The sequence below is a fragment of the Takifugu flavidus genome, chromosome 18 (assembly GCF_003711565.1).
Source record: "Takifugu flavidus isolate HTHZ2018 chromosome 18, ASM371156v2, whole genome shotgun sequence".
Taxonomy (NCBI): Eukaryota; Metazoa; Chordata; class Actinopteri; order Tetraodontiformes; family Tetraodontidae; genus Takifugu; species Takifugu flavidus.
The window spans coordinates 6,832,932-6,849,247 of NC_079537.1; the positions used below are offsets into that span (position 1 = coordinate 6,832,932).

Here is a 16,316-nt window from a genome sequence, read left to right on the forward strand (position 1 = left end):
CCCTGAGAAGACGCTGGAGCAGAATACAAAGAGCTGTGACAGACGTCAGATAAACCTGGATTTTTGACATTTAACAACTCTGAAAGGGTTTTTCTGTTGTTAAACATTGGGGAAATCACACGCACATCCTGTTTTTACCTCATCGCTGACTGGCCCGAGCCAACCTGGGAGGGAGAGAAAGAGAGGGAGAATCTAGGGCACTGCTATCTGGGCCCCTTTTCGACAACCAGCAGGCACAAGGCGGAGAGCGAAAGAGCTGCGAGCAGGAGATCGGAGAGGACGTCTGAAGTGTGGGGAAGCTGTGGAACCTCTGAGCGCCTGACGTCAGGGAGCTGAAGACAAACTTGACGGCCTTCGGCAGCATAAGGCCACGCACACGGATAAACACACGGCATCAACATGTTTGAGGAGCAAGCCACAAAGGTCAAGATCACGTCTGTTGTGATTCTGGTGGGCATGTCAGCCATGCTGGCAGCTGTCGTGACCGACCACTGGGCTGTGCTCAGCCCCCGGGTGGAGAAACTCAACGCCACCTGTGAGGCCGCCCATTTCGGCCTCTGGAGGCTCTGCAAGAAGAGCATCTTCATCGTGGAGGAGGACCCTCAGGGCAAAGGCTGCGGCCCCATCAGCTTACCTGGAGGTACGGTTGCCTCTGCTTCTTACTCCTTTTTTGTGTTTCTGTTTTCATCCCACATGTGTTTGGTAGAAAGGTCATTTCTGGTTTCTCTTACTGGAAGACAGAAAAATAAACTTGAACTTTTTGGCCATGCAGAAATAGCGTACAGGTGTGTGGGGGGGGGAGTGAAAAGAAAAGTGATCTCAAGGACGGAGTTTGGAGATTTTGCAGGCCTGTGGAAAACACTGCTGCTCATCCTTGTCCTCCATCTGTTGTCTGTTTATGCTCCTCACAGACACAGGGATCAGCACATATGTCAGCACGTGCACACAATTTGAATCCACATACGGACATTTGTGCAGCCAGCTTCTGGCTGAGATGTCTTTATCTCCGGCAGAGAAAGTCTCATTCAGTCAAACGGCAAAAGTCAACCGTCACCGTTAACATGACAACAAGAGCAATCTGGTCTGTCTCACTAAAATTTACCCCAATTCTCCCTCAGAATTTTCTGAACATATGACCGAGTTAGATTTTTTTGAAGGTTTGTACAATCCTGAAAAAGAAATGTGGAGCGGCGGTATACATCAAGAATATCAAAACTCATATTGTGCCTCAGAAGTTGTTATTACACGTGCCATTATGTCGTTATGATTTTCTGCCCAAAAAGCCCTCTTGGCCACCCACAGGTCAGCAACAACTCTGATCCTGACCTGTGGGTGGCCAAGATGGTGGACTGTTTAAATTACACCAATTAGCACTGATGACTGTACAGTCTGTGTTTTAGCACATTTAAAATGATCATCCAATATTGATACAGTAGCCAGTGTTTTTAGTATGATGGTACTCACTACAAATACACATTTCTGTGTTTGGCATGTTTGACACGGCCTTGGCATGACCTGGATTTAAGTCCGACTTGCCATGGGCAAGGTTTATGGGTAAAACACCCCATCCTCAGTCGACAGATGCTGAGCCCACGTGAAGATGTTGTTATTAGCTAATGTTAATCACCAAAGTGAGTCGACGCAGCTCACACATTTTGATTAGGTTGTCTAGAGGGAGAATAGTGCGGTTTGATGGGAATGTGTATGCCAGTCACACTCTTGATCTCAACAACACTGTCGTGGTGATTTCTCAGAAAACAATTTCAAAAATAAAATAAAAAATAAGCGGAAACTTTTTTTGATTGCACTTTAATTGCCACAAATCAACTGAAGAAGAGCAGCAATTAAATACAAGGTCAGTGTTGTTCCCTGATTGAAGCAGACAATCTTTGAATAGATATTCTGCATCTTTGAACCGGTTCAGCCCCCTCTCTTCTCTAACATGGCATAAAAAGGCCTCCAAAAGGAGGTCAGAGCTTTTCTGTCTCGTATTAAAAAGTCTGCTTCTCCAACACAGCTTCCTTATGACAGGCTCTGTCAGGCCCTGGTTGGCCCCGGGGTAAACAGTATCTCACTGGCCTCCGGCTGTGTGTGCGTGCCTCGCAGCCTAATAGGGAAATTTCTATCTGATTCTGTCATTGACTCTATCCTCCGGCTGTGGCACCTCAGGATCTGTACAGGCCTTAATGAAGTGTGGCTTTACACCACAGCATACGAGTTTAACCACACCTGGGACGCTGGGACAGTGGACAAGCGTGCAGGTAGGCAGATGAGGGCGCGGGATGCCTCAGGTGATGGGGACCACTCCAATTTAAGAGGAGAACTTAAGAGATTGATGTGAACCATGGTGGCCAGACAAAGACAGAAAAGCTGACAGAACAGAGCCGTGACAGATGGACATCACAAAACTGTGACAACGGCGATGACAACAAATCTGTGGAGGCTTCGGCGAAGGAGCCAGCCCCCGTTGTGGGCGGGATAACATGACCAATATTGATGAACAGTTCAGGAAATCACCTCCACGGTGTGACAGTAACAGGGGTGAATTAAAGGGAACCACCTGGAAACCAGCAACCATGTGCTGGGAGGGCACTTGACTAGAAATATCAGCTGTTCTGGCTTCACTCCTGCAACCACATTAGCATCATCGCACTTTGTGATCGAATGAAAATAAGTCGTTTGGTCTCGCGATTTGGCACGAGGAGCCGCCATGTGGCCCAGTGTCAGTGTCAATAATTTAGTTATACACGCACGTTGGTAGCCATCAGAACTAGACCAGTGAGGGAAGGGGGAGGGGGTTTTCTTTAAAAAGTGAGAGATTTAGTCACTACTTCAAACAGACAGAGAAGACTTCAGAATCCTTTAATTCAACCCTGATCGGAGTCAGTCCATTGTTTTAGCTAGTTGAGGCGTGTTGCAGCATTTATTACTGGAGCAACAGCAAACCCAGAGTTGATGAGTGCGTGAGCAGAGCACGTTTTCGATGAACCGTCGGCCCAAGCAACCAGTGATTGTACTTAACAATACACATTTGCATTTTTTCCCCCCAAACAGAGATGGAGCCAGCTGTCAAGAGGTGCGTACGTGCATCACTTTTTCACGTAGGCACAATTACGCTGCTTTTGAGAGAGGAGCTGCAACAGCAGCGGAGCGGAGAACCCAAATGGCTTCTGAAAATGAGCTTCCCACAAATGATGCATGACAGCTTGAGTGCTGTAAAACTCATGCAAAGGCTTTATGGATCGCGCCCAGTGCTCGGCTGGGAAATAAGAAGGCACGTGTGTGTGCGAGGTAGCCAGGGAGGGGGGAGTTATTTCGAGGAATATTTCAGAGATTCCATGTGGTCAGTCGATGGGTGTAATCATCTAAAAACATCTTCCTGCTACGCTGCAACAATGCCTGACTTCTCAAGTCGATAATATGAGCTTGAGCCGCGATTTTCCCTCAAACTTGTGTCTTTCTTCATCTGACGGACTCTGTGGTGTTAATCTTTAATTCAGGCAATTTGAAGTTAAACCGACTATGACTATGGCTATGGCGGCTTCTGGGGAACAAAACTGAATTTTCAGAGTTTTTCAAAAAAAAACAGTAAAGTACTTTTAGAAATGTCATTTTTACATTGCAAATGATGATCTGAATGTGAAGCTAAAGCTGATACACACCAGTGTTTAAAGACTCTCCTGTGCTGCTGCGGCCCAGTTACCAATACTCCTGGTGGAATAGCCAAATAACACCACCCCGCCATCCGATTCACATTGACCCAGAATTAGTCGGTCATCCTGCACAGCCAGAAAAAGAAACAGCTACCCCCCCCCCCCCCCCCCCCCCCACCACCCCATTACCTAAAAAAAAACCATCATGTCTAACACGACTACAAAAGAGACTAAACCAAAATGGAGAAAAAAGACAAAGGTCATGAATACTGCGCATCAGATCACAAGCTTACCAAACACGTCAGCATCAGACGTGGACTGTATCGAGCCGAGAGAGACAGTTTAATGGGCGGAGAAAAAACAGAAATGACAGGCGATGCCTCGTCATAATCGTTCTCCATCCTGGAACCAAATCATCTAATTACCTAAACTTCAAGGTCAATTTTATGCACCCAGATGTTGATTCTCCTTTAGCCGCTAACTGAATGACTTTTAACTCTTTCGTATCCACATACACGCTCGCTCATCCTGGTTTACGCTCACTTGGAAACATCATGTACGATAAGAGCTGTCCAGATTTCTCCCCACTGACTTGGTTAATGTTTGCCACACATCAGGGTACAATCCTTGGCCCTCTTGTTTTCAACCCTTTTTGTGTGTCAATTTAGACGTTAACATATCTGTGTGCTGTGACTTTTAGGAGTTCCGAACACTTACATACACTACACAGGGGAAAAAGCTGTATCTCCTCTCAAATCTGGCGAAAAGGTTCACATTTGTGTTCTCCTTGTCGCTGTTACTGATATTCGATACTTTGTATTGCTTGACATCCTGCCAGCAGCTTTTAGCCAACACAGGATGTAGGTGTAAGCATGACACAGGCCCACACGCGGCTAAATTTGAGAACCATTGCTGTCCTTCTGCCCATAAGACTGTCTGCTACCGGCTTTATCACATCGATTGTAATCTGATGTGTTCCATGAATTTTCATATTAAACCTAACACAAGTTATTAGGTAGGTTTAGTCCTGATTTGTTGAAATAAATCAGATGTTTTTGTCTTCCGCAGTCATCCTCATCGACACTTTTTCAGCTACACCTAAACACCGTCATTATTAGCTAATATTACCTTTGCCCCGTGGTGAAGACCCTCTGTGAGTCCAGACTAATGAGAATAATATATTTCCAGGTCCAAGCCCCCCCCCCCCCATGCTACCCCCTTACATCCAACCTCAAACACACTTGCAAGTATGCACACACACACCCCTTTATATGCCTCCACATGGGTAACAAGATAGGACCAGGCAAGACCTACAGTAGCCTGTTGCTAGGTTACCCTTTTAGTGAGTCTTTCTTAATAAACAGCTCCTCGGTTGCCTGGTAGTCGCACACAAATGTGAGCACGCACCGACACTGACAGAGAGAGCACCTGTCTGCTTTATGGGTTTAATCTCAACGAAAGAGGACGGCGAGAGGAGGGAAGAAGGGCCGCACACTTGGCCTTTATGTCCCCTCCACCCCCTTCCTTTCACCCCATCTGCCCTCAGAGACGCCTGATAGATAGGTGCATGTGCGGCTGCACCCGGGAATCCTTTATCCCCGCGGAGCTGGATGGGAGACTGAAAGGCTACAGACAGGCAGAAACACATCATTAAAGCGTAGGCAGGGTCTGTTGAGGTGTAAACAAGGAGGACGGTGAAGGGCCTCACGATTTATCTGATAATAAATCAAGCTGTGCCGAACCAGGCGATTTGGGGGCGGCGCTGAATCCGCATCTGATCATCAGAGAGACCAACGACAAGGTGAACTTATTAGTCAAGCAGGAGAGCTTTGACTTTAAACGGATGCGTCGTGCATTTTCGTTCCGTGCTTTTTGAAGTTCTGCTGCAGTGGAGGAAACATATCTGAAAGACATTTCGGAGTTAATGAGGCTGAATTACTCTCTCTCGTTGCTGAACCGAGGAAGATTTGACACGTCTGATGTGGCTTTACGTGTTCCAGCACGTGTTCAACCCGTCTTTCTCTCTCTCTCTCTTTCTGTCTCCCTCTGCAGCAAAGAACTGCTCCTACTTCAAACACTTCACCTCGGGGGAGGAAGCAGAAGTTTTTGAAGTCAAGACCCAGAAAGGTGGGTTTCCTCCGCAGCCTAGCTTGTTCGGCATATTAAGGAGAAACATTAGGCCACCTTTGTGCAGACCATGACGCGCAGAAGAGAAGGGAAGATTTTCATCTCTCCACCGTTCTCTCAGGTGTAGCCAGACAACGGTACGGTTTTAGCAACCGTGCTAACACACAACTCACCAACTCGCCCAGGTGGTGCAGAGAGAACAGACAGAAACCTGGGACAGTTTGACGACCGGTGATTCCTGTGAGGGTCATTTTTGTCACGCCCGGAGGGTTAACGAGAAAGAAAAACTAGGTTATGTAAAAAGGAGATGAGAAAGGAGGTATCAGAGCGATGGAGGTGTTTCCATAAGCCTCATCTACAAACGTTTTGGATGTCAGTTTAAACGAATGACTCTTTTCAAGTTGACCTAGTTCAGAGACTAATCATCTGTCCTAACTGGCCCCAGTGCAGTGCTGAGAGAATCATTACGTAAACGATACCTGCTCACCAACCGCCCCGGCAGGTTTTAATCATCTGTCGTCTCCCATTATGGTCTGTCCCTCTTCCTCAGAGTACAACATCTCTGCAGCGGCCATCGCCATCTTCAGCCTCTTCTTCATGATCCTGGGCAGCCTCTGCATGGTCTTCTCTTTTGGAAAGGGCCGCGACTACTTGCTCCGTCCCGCTGGGATGTTCTTCGCCTTCGCAGGTGAGACCCATTAGATTTGTCCAACTCCTGTCTCTGCCCAGGAACTGGACTGTTCATTCCCTCTGCCTCAGGTAAAGAATCTTAGTTCTGCAGCTCATTTAACAGATGACAGAGCTGATTTTTCACCTGCAGAGAGGCGCGGTGCCGACACTGGAATGTATGTTGGGTTTTTTAAACGTGCCACATTAACTTCGATGGGTGCGAGCTCACGTGCGCTCCTGCAAACTGTGGAGCAGTGACGCCGCTGCGTGTGTTCTTCTCAGGCCTCTGCATCATCATTTCTGTGGAGGTGATGCGCCAGTCGGTCAAGCGCATGATCGCCAGCGACGAGACCATCTGGATCGAGTACTACTACTCCTGGTCCTTCACGTGCGCCTGTGCCGCCTTCACCCTGCTCATCCTGAGCGGCGTGGCCCTGCTGCTCATCTCCATGCCCCACATGCCGCGCAACCCCTGGGAGACGTGCATGGACGCCGAGCCCGACATCTTGGACTGAGGCGACCCTGGTGCTGCAGCTTGGTAATCCTTCCCAGATTTCATCCTTCCGCATATTTAGATTGCTGCTCGTGTTAACGTGGAGGGACTTGGGGCAACTTTGAAAGCGCATATTCTTCCTTTTAAATGCAATTCTTATTTAAGATGACAGTCCTGAGGCGTCCACCAGCACCGGAATGGTGGGGAAAAAACGCAGTTAATTAACTTGTGAATGCATTTCAAAACAGTATTAAAGCAGGTACAAATGAGGCACCAGAGAAACATTCAGAAGAGGTCAAGATGCACCTTTTAAGAGGTCTGAGGTGCAAAAAATAAGACAATTATAACAATGAATTGATCATCATACTCCCAACGTACCTGGCAGGAATGTCTTCATCGCTTTCCTGTAAAAGATACAAAAATAACAGAGCACGAGGGCGAGCACGCACGCGGCTCAATACATCAGTTTATACTGCGGGGCAAAAATGACCAGAGATGATTGTGTGAAGCAGAAGAGGTGAGGACAGTGAGTAAATAACGGCGCCATCCGCCATTTAAAGTGAAGCGGTGAATCATCACAATGGGCTCCTGTCAGCCGACTCTTTCCTGTCCTCAGAGGACTTTCAGCCATCGACCGGTGCCATCGATTGTATAGAGAGACAACTGGCCCAATACTCCCCTGTTGATGTTCCCTCATTTATTTTGGGTCAATGTTCAAGATCTGTAACGTAGGACCTGGATCATTGATCTGTAACACTGTTCCCTGGGCCTCTTTTTTCAGTGCATAAGCACGCTAATGCGCTTCTCTGGAAAAAGCAAGAAGATCATCAAAATTGACTAAATTACAGCTAAATTAAAAGCTCATCAGAAGGTTTTCATATGAGTGTCTTTTGTAAAGAGTTAATGGACCTCGAGCTTTTAGATAAATGTCATGACTGTCGACACAAACTGCACATTTAAGGGTATTTTATAAAAATGAAATAAGCCGAAAATGCTCTAGTATCAGATTACTGCTTAATTAGCCAGCTAAGGTCTCATAGGAGACGTGGTGTCTGTTGTGTCTGAACATTTATAAGTTGTTTTTTTAACTGTAACAATTCCAAATGTGTAAAAGCACGTCATCGTTCAACATGAGGTAATTTAGAATGTCTGGTTAGTTGGTGTGAATGGGAGGAGGACAATCAAATGTTGAACTGTGCTTCTTCTGTGGGTTAAAGAAAAGACTTTAGGCAGCCATTTAATCCGTTTCCAAGGTTATACAGCTCAGTCTGATGCAGTAAAACCCAATAAAACTTAAATAGTAAGTAAAACTTAATAATCTTCATTTCCTAACTGAAGTCTTTTTTTCAAAATTGCATAAATAAAGAATGGTAATTCTCTTCCATGTTGGTGTTTTGTGGAGTTTCCTCCTTTTCTTTTAGAGTTTAGCAGATTCAAACCTGTGAATGTGAGGATATATTGAACATTTTCAGGCCATTATCATCAAATTAAAACTCCAAAATCAAAATGCAGTTGAACTGGACAACAGCTTAAACTAACGCCGAGCTTCCTAAACATCCACGAGAACTTTCTTCTGAGTGATCCGGGTCTTTGATGTGGGGGAAACACAAAGCACCAGGTTAATAAATTCCTGGAGATGTTGGAGGAGACAGGTTGGTGTGTTGGTTCTGGTGGATTCCAGAGGAAGACTGACTTTAAAAAGTAGTTCACTATAAATTATTCTTTTTGAAAGCAGGAGATTCTGATTTGAATCACAGTCTGCAGCTGCAGGAAGGAATGTCCACACAGCCTGATGTATGTGTGGATGCAAAGGGGAAGAAAATCCCACCTCCACCTGGGGGGCTTGACCCCGACGTGATTTGAACACGCAACCTTCTGATCTGGAGTCAGACGCGCTACCATTGCGCCACAAGGTCTCGCTCCGGTGTCTATTTATGATCCAATAAAATGTTAAAATAAAAGGCCGCATGTCGCTGAAGAACGCGTCTGACGGAAGCATACGCTCAGTGTTCCCGGACCTGTCAGGAACGCCGGCTGTGTCAGTCAGTCGGTGAAGACAGCTGACGTTTGCAGTCACCCCCATGAATGTAAAAGTGCCAGTTCCTCTGCTGACCTCTGACTGAGTGCTGTCAAAGCTGTGACTGCTCTGCAGGCAGCCGCACAGTACAAGCATTCCCCATTCAGTCCTGTCCCTGGGAGAGCGTACGAGCCGGCAAAAAAGAGGCTTATAACCGAAATCAGAGGGTTGGGATTCTTTCCAGAGGGCTGGTGAGATGGAACTGACAGGAGCGAAGAGATTTGGGGAAAAAACGCCAACAATGTTGTTACCTTTTTAGATTTGAGCGACCAAGACCAGAGAGGAGGCAGGACAATTAAAGCTTTTTCCTTGACACTTCCCAATGTTATTCCTTCTGTCTTCCCGTCTCCTGAGTTTTCTTGTCCCTCTTTCACACTTTTCTCTCCAGACGGCCACAGTGAGCTATTGGTTTGTCTCCACCGTCTTTTTATCTACCTTCCCCTCCTTTTCTTCCCCTCCGCCCAGCGTCTTCTGTCTATCTATCCACTCCAGTACTCCCTCACGCAGCCACTCCGCTGCCTAATGACTCGGATCAGTGGTGACTGTTGAGAGAAGATAGACCTGTAATAAGGCAATACAGCACGGCGCGGGAGTGCAAGGCACTACCGGTGCTCCATCTGTGCAGGACCGTCTGATTCACTCCCTGCGGAGCGCATGAGGACGGAGGAGCCGATGGAGCGTGGATCTATATCCGGGGTTAATGTTGGAAGGACGGGAAAAGCGAATCGGTGATATTCCGTGGGAAATGGGAAAGCTTTGAGTGACAAAGGATCATTTCTGCACATGGAACATCCCAGTTAGCCTCAACGTCTTTCTTCCCTCTGAAAACAGCAATCACCTCGACCCCCTCCCTGCGCCCCCCCGTGATCAGCGGGCCCTCACCCACTCGGCTGTCTGCAAGCTCCACTTGGATGTCACCTTCAGTGCCAAATACCGCGGCATCTCTTAATCCAGCTGACAGCTCATCGATGCCTAGCTCAACACTTCTGGAGGGATTATTCTTTATCCCTGACTGGATGGGGTGTCACTTTAGCAACCCCCCTCCCCCACCACCACTAGCATGCTTCTCAGTGAGGAAGTGTGTGTGAGTTTGTAGAACAAGGTCTACAGCTGTGTGGTACATGCAGCTAAGGCTAACAACCTTAGCAGGGACTCTGCTCTGAAGGTTTTCCTGAAGCTGTGGAGGATGGTGCAAACACACACACACACCACACACACACACACACACACTGAAGCTGAGCCAGGGAGGGAGTCCAATCCACCAGAGAGGGCCAAGATGTCTGGGAGTGTCCTCAAACTGTCCCCGTTGAGACAGAAAAAACAGGGAAACAGTTGAAGTCTTCAGACCAGAACAGGCCAGCAGACACACGCGTGCTCGCCACCACACCTTCAACGGACCAGTGAATGCAACCACGCACGCTCATGCTTTGGTCTCGCTGCCACGGGCAACAGGAGTATGGTCAAAAACGCAACTGTTTTTCTTCCCCCCCCCCCCCCCACAATTAATTCAAGTCTATTTTCACAATCAATATGTAGGAGAGGCGGAAGAAAAGGTCAGACTGTAATTGCCCAAAACGTACACATACACCAGCGTGCACACACTCACTCACACACACGGAGAGGAAACAATAGCTAAGAATGATGAGCACGGAGGCGTGATTTAGTCCAGCTCTCGTGGAATAATAGATTTGAGCTCTGAAATAATGTGGGTTTTTTTTTTATCATTACGTAAGAGAAAAGCGGAGAAGCAGAAGAGAAGAAGTGAATGGTGCTCCGACAGGCCAACAGCAATCAATCAAGGAGACAAATGATATTTGAAAAGTTTTTTTGGTTTGTTTTTTTTATCTTTAAGAAAACAACAGCAGTGAAAGTCATTTAAATAACATCCATTGGTGGAAGTTTGTGGCCCCATATTCATTATTTTCTGTGTTCTATCTTTTGCCTCTGATAGAAACAGACAGATTTCTTTTCTTTTTTTTAGAATTATTCTGCATTAGGTGACGTTATGAGCAAGAATAATTGAAAATGAGAGGCAGCAGTGATTCATATCAGTGAAATTAGCTTAGTCTATGGTCGTGTACACACCATTTGTATCAAACTCCATTATAATCAGCGTTTCCTGTTAAATCAGGACGAACGCTTCCAAAAGAGCAGCAGGTTGGTGCCCATTTGCATCTTTGTGTGCCTCTTGATTCCCTTACTGACTGGGTAAAAGCTCTGCTCTCCTTTATGATGGAATGTGACTCATTCGCTGGTAAAGTGGGAGGAGAGCTGATGTTTCATTTCACTTTCATTTATTTCTGTTGCTAACGCCGCTGCTGGGAGCTGCTGTGGGTTTTTCATTTGCATGGAGGAGCTGAGACACACACAGATCTTCTGGGTTGAGAACATTGGTGCAAACTTTTCCTGTTTTCATTTGGGAAAGTTGATAAAGTCGTACTGAAGTCGCAGATTAACTCACATATGTGTCACAGCGGAGATCTTTTCATTTCTAAAAATGTTCGTGTTGACTGATGAGCGAGGGGATGATGTCACATCAGCTGCTTTATTAACCTCTCACTGTGGTGGTCGATTCACATTTTTTGCCATTTTCCACATCTCTTCTGAGAGGGAATGATGCCGCTCCTCCTCCCCTCCGGCTCCTCTCACGTCCGTCAGACGTCCAACGCCCTCGTCGTGGCAAGCGTGTCTAAAGGTCACCTCCTCCGGGGCGGGCGGCGCCGTTTCAGGCTTGACAAACGTTGTTAGCCGCAGAACGCTAATAGATTAGAAGTGATTTGATAACTGGCGCTGACTCACTGTCTTCTGCCGCCTGTTTGCCGACCTGGTTTTATTTTTACCTTTGCCATCATTTGCATCGTGCGTCATTCATGCAGATTCTGTGTCCAGCTCTTTGTTTCAGGCCGTTTTTTCCCCCCCGGATTTTCTTTTTCAGGGTGTCACTGATTCTCTCTGCACAGCCGCTTCTATTTTGCTCTCTCTCTTTATTCACCTCTCAATCTCAGCCTGCCCCCTCTGTCTCCAACAATAAAACTTCCAATTTAATGGGAAAAAAAGAGTAATCATAACAAAGTGTGGCTAACGCTACCAGCACAGATGCAGTTACACAACGATGACGCAGTCCTTTGAGTTTTAAATGAATGTGTCAGCGGCTGTTTGTTAGTTCACCTGCAACACACAGATCACACACACACACCAGACCATTTCACACCAACATTAAGCGCCTGTTGACCCGGCATAAAAGCTATTTCATGCAGTGCTTCACCACTAGCATTTGTACAGGTGTCAAAGGTTACCTGAACAGGAGGAGAACTCAGCAAACCACTAGAATTTATTGTAAACACGTTATTGTCACCATTGATGCCAAGATACATTATTTATACGGCATCTGTTACACTCAAAACAGTCTCCCTGGGGGGGGGGGCTCTACAGAAACCCAGAGTCTGAACCAAGAGCAAGCGACAGCGGCATAAACACTCCCTTTGAACAGGAAGAGAGCTTGTTTGGCAGGTCAGATCTCACATCTAAATGCGAAAATCATCTGCAAAAACAGATGAAAATCATCTGCAAAAACAGTGAAACTGCAGCTGTTGTGCATCCTGATGTGAGACAGCGGTGCAGCTGTCCTCACAGCAAGACAACATGTCCCTTTAGAATTGGAACTTTCCAAACAGTGGGACAGAATTCATTCCTGTCTCGTGAAAAGCCCACAGCCCCGTCACTTTGCACCCTAAAACCGTCTTCCATCTGCAACAGAGGGTTACTCGGCGCCGTTCCGGCGGCATCTCAGAGGCGTGAGACCCGGAAACGCTGCTCAGAGCACGTGTAAAACCTACCAGACTCTCACTCTGACACCTCCCTCAACTGCTGCAGGCGGCCTCACGTATGAAATGGTGCAGCAGGGGGTCCGATCTGGCACCTTGGTGTTGTTATTTGTGAGTAAAAGATGCCAAGAAGCCGTAACAACGACCTTCGTGCAAACTGAGAAGGCCCCAAATGGTTGTTCCCCACGCAGACGGCCACATATTGAAACAGATCTCTGTGCACAAGGACCACCAGCAAAGTCTTTCATTTTAGTAATGTTTTAAATTTAGAAGTCCCAACGATACTCTTCTGAGCCCTTACAGTCTGCGGAGTGGCCTTAAATCTGTTTATATGGCGCCAAAACTGCACCGAGCTTTAAAAACCTGCAGACGCGCAATCAGTCAGTCGTGGGCTAGCGTGTCCGCTAACGTGTGTTGCTGCCCGTGTGGAGTCATGAGAGAGACGTGAAACCGACTTCACATGTCAGCCGGAGACACACGCTGGCTGCGTCGGCAGCTTCGACACGCGTGTTTGGATTATCGGATTGTGTGCGTGCAATCTGATTACGGAGCGAGACGGGGCGCGCGGAGCAACAGCCACATTTCCATCCAATTACTGGTGTTGCTGGGGGAATTGAGCCGCCTGCATTATTAATCTGTCCTGATTGGGGCCGACGCAGGTGAGTGAGCCTGGCGATGAAAGACAACGCGGCGATGAGATGGAGGAGAAGGCTGGAGAAAGGTGCGCCGGCGTCCACCTCTTTCAGGAGCCTGGGGGGAGTGGCAAAAGACCTTGAAGGAGGGTAAAGAGGAGATGATGTGTTTCGGATTTCCCTCCTGAGAGAAATCTCATTGTTTTGAGCTACAGTAACTCTCGTCTGGCTCCACAGGTAAGATGGGAAACGGGCGAGGGAGGCGCATGTGCGTGTGTGTGTGTGTGTGTGTCTAACATTTATCTCCGTCTAGACAGCAACAATGACCCCTCATGAACTCATTACCCTCAGTCTGAGCACTCATTAGCTACGTGCCCACCTCTTCCCTTCTCAGTCCTGCTGCCTGAGCTTAAGCCCGTCCACAGGTCTGAAACATGGACGGGTTTTGATCCTTTTTATCATCGTTTGCGTGTTTGACCCTAAACACATGGGCGCAGGGCCGACTGGGGACTCCCACCCACAACAGCTCAGACCCAACAGAAGGTGCTATAATTACGATGGGATGGTGGCATCCCAGAAGGACCAGCTCCTTCCATTGTGGCGCCCTGTGAATCCGGGCAAACCTGCAGCCGTTCGGATACGAAGCAGAACATTCCCTGGGACTTAGAGATCACAGTTTTGGTAGACCACCGTTTCAAGCCCCCCTCCCATCCCCTTCCCCCGTATGTCATCTCCCACTGACAGACAGTGAACGCAACATGAAGTCTCTCAAAATAGGATGGGAGGGAAGAAACTAGCTGGTTTTATTTCACCATCTGGTGAATTATAACCTCAGACGGGTGTTTTGACTTGGAAGGAAAAGTGGCAGATCCAACTCTGAGAATCTTCACCCTCACAACTTTTTTGAGACCTTCTGCTCTGTGGCGATTGGCTGATGTGTAGCAACCGACGTCTCCATAGTTACGTGAAGGCAGCTCCGTGACAAAGCGAAACCCCTCACCTCTGAAATTCTAGCGCACACAGACACATGTGCACGCACACGCTCCTCTGCAAACAGCCCCACCCCCTTCAAGGCCTAATAGCTGTAATACTGAGCGGCCCGTCGCTTAATCTTCATGGGGAAATGCAAGCTGAGCCCAGAAAATGAAATAAGATGGCACATCTCTCTGCGCGATATATCTGGGCCGGCAATAAGTTGGGATTTCATTATACATTATGCAGGAGCGAATCTTCGGCTCTAAATGAAATGTGCACGGCACCTAAATGGCCGTCTGGAAAACAGGAGCCTATTATCGCCTGGATGGGACACAATCGGAATCTTTCCTTTATAGATTTTTAAAACATTTTTCCCTGGTATCGCTCCACCTGGACCTGGGTTTTTAGATCGGCATTAGGGAGCAGGGGAGCTGGTTTGGATCTGGCCGTATCCATGGAAACAGCTTGACAGGGAGGTGTCAGTCACGGCTTGTAAAGGTTGCATGTGCATGATTGATAAGGGCGAGCACGTCCGCTCATGGCGACGAGGAGCCGCTGTGGCCCACCTGTTGATGGGCCCTCACCATCATCACTCACACGACGGTCCGCCGCCGCCACGTTCACCGGAAGGACGGCCTATGGATTTATGGCGCCACTGACCCAGAGGATGAAGGAACAGGAAACAGACGGAAAATGCTGTTTTGACAGGCCCGCTGTTGCCGTGGAGACAGACTGACATTTATCTGCAGAAAGAGCTTGTCACAAAAGCTCATGAAACGCCTCAGAGGTGTCGCTTCCTTCCAATCGCCGTCAGTGTCATCATTAATCTCGGGACTCTCGGCTGCCACCGCGCTCTCGCGGCTCGTGGCAGGAGGAGCTCCTCGCAATACGTAAGTAAAAGTTCAGTCAAATATGAAACTCTAGTCGCCTCCTCCTCACCCAAGCCTCTTTTATGGACAAAAGAGAGAGAATGAGGCTCCTGGCTGGAACACTGACCTCTCTCATAACACAGCTTTAATCTCAGGACTAACAAGGTTAAATAAAGGTCAAACAGAAGGAAGACAAAGGTGAACGTTACACTTCTGTCCTCTTACATTCTGTTTGGGGATCCAAAATGTAAAATATAAATATGTTACATGAGAGAGCAATGGTACAATATGTTAAATAAATACAAATTTAGGAGGTTGAACATCCAAAGACTCAAGGAAGAAATATGTATAGCAAGATATAAGATAATATAAAGGGTTTAGTTTTCCTGATTCCTACGTGTTTTGAGTGGCAGAGCCCTGAAAACTGGGCCGAGCAGGGCTCCATGTGCATCACTAAAATTCTGAAATCATTGATGTTCCTCATTGAAGACCATTCTTAAAACCTATTTTTCAGATGTTTTGATCTGCTTTTGTTTGGCTGCCCTCAGCTCCAGCAGCCTGTTTGCCATCGCTGGATCAGGATGAGCGCTATCACACCTTTCTCCTGATGCCAGTGCATCATTCGAGACATTTTTCTGCAACATTTCCAGAGCTGTGTGTTTAAAACAAGTCCTGTCAGTCCTGTCACGTTCTGTCATGAAAATAAAGAGACACACTAAGATCCAGGCTACACAATCCTGCATACAGAGGCCGTTTGTCCAGTAGCTGCTGCATTTTCAGTTGTTTATTTTAATGTACTTTTTAGCATAAAGAAAGGAAAGAGGGAAATGGCAGACAGATGAAATATAAATGCAAATAGGTGCTATGGAAATACATTCAGAATGACATTTAGAAAACATTCAAACATCACTCCAGCCTCTTCTCGCAAAACATCGGCAGTGGCGCACGAGAGTGGGAGGTAGGTACTAATGAGGACACCACAACATTCCTAAAGTTA

At 47.2% G+C, this 16,316-nt stretch overlaps 1 protein-coding gene and 1 non-coding gene across 2 annotated transcripts; one reads left to right on the top strand and one right to left on the bottom strand.

The window, feature by feature from the left end:
• LOC130514867 (voltage-dependent calcium channel gamma-1 subunit-like) lies at positions 1-8,326 on the top strand. The gene is made up of 4 exons (XM_057014700.1): positions 1-640; positions 5,706-5,780; positions 6,331-6,468; positions 6,732-8,326. Exons 1-4 carry the CDS (start codon positions 400-402, stop codon positions 6,962-6,964), a joined length of 687 nt encoding a protein of 228 aa, XP_056870680.1. The 5' UTR covers positions 1-399; the 3' UTR covers positions 6,965-8,326.
• Positions 8,327-8,786: 460 nt separating this feature from the next.
• trnaw-cca (transfer RNA tryptophan (anticodon CCA)) lies at positions 8,787-8,858 on the bottom strand. Its single transcript has one exon. It is a non-coding gene; the product is annotated as a tRNA-Trp (tRNA).
• Positions 8,859-16,316: the final 7,458 nt, after the last annotated feature.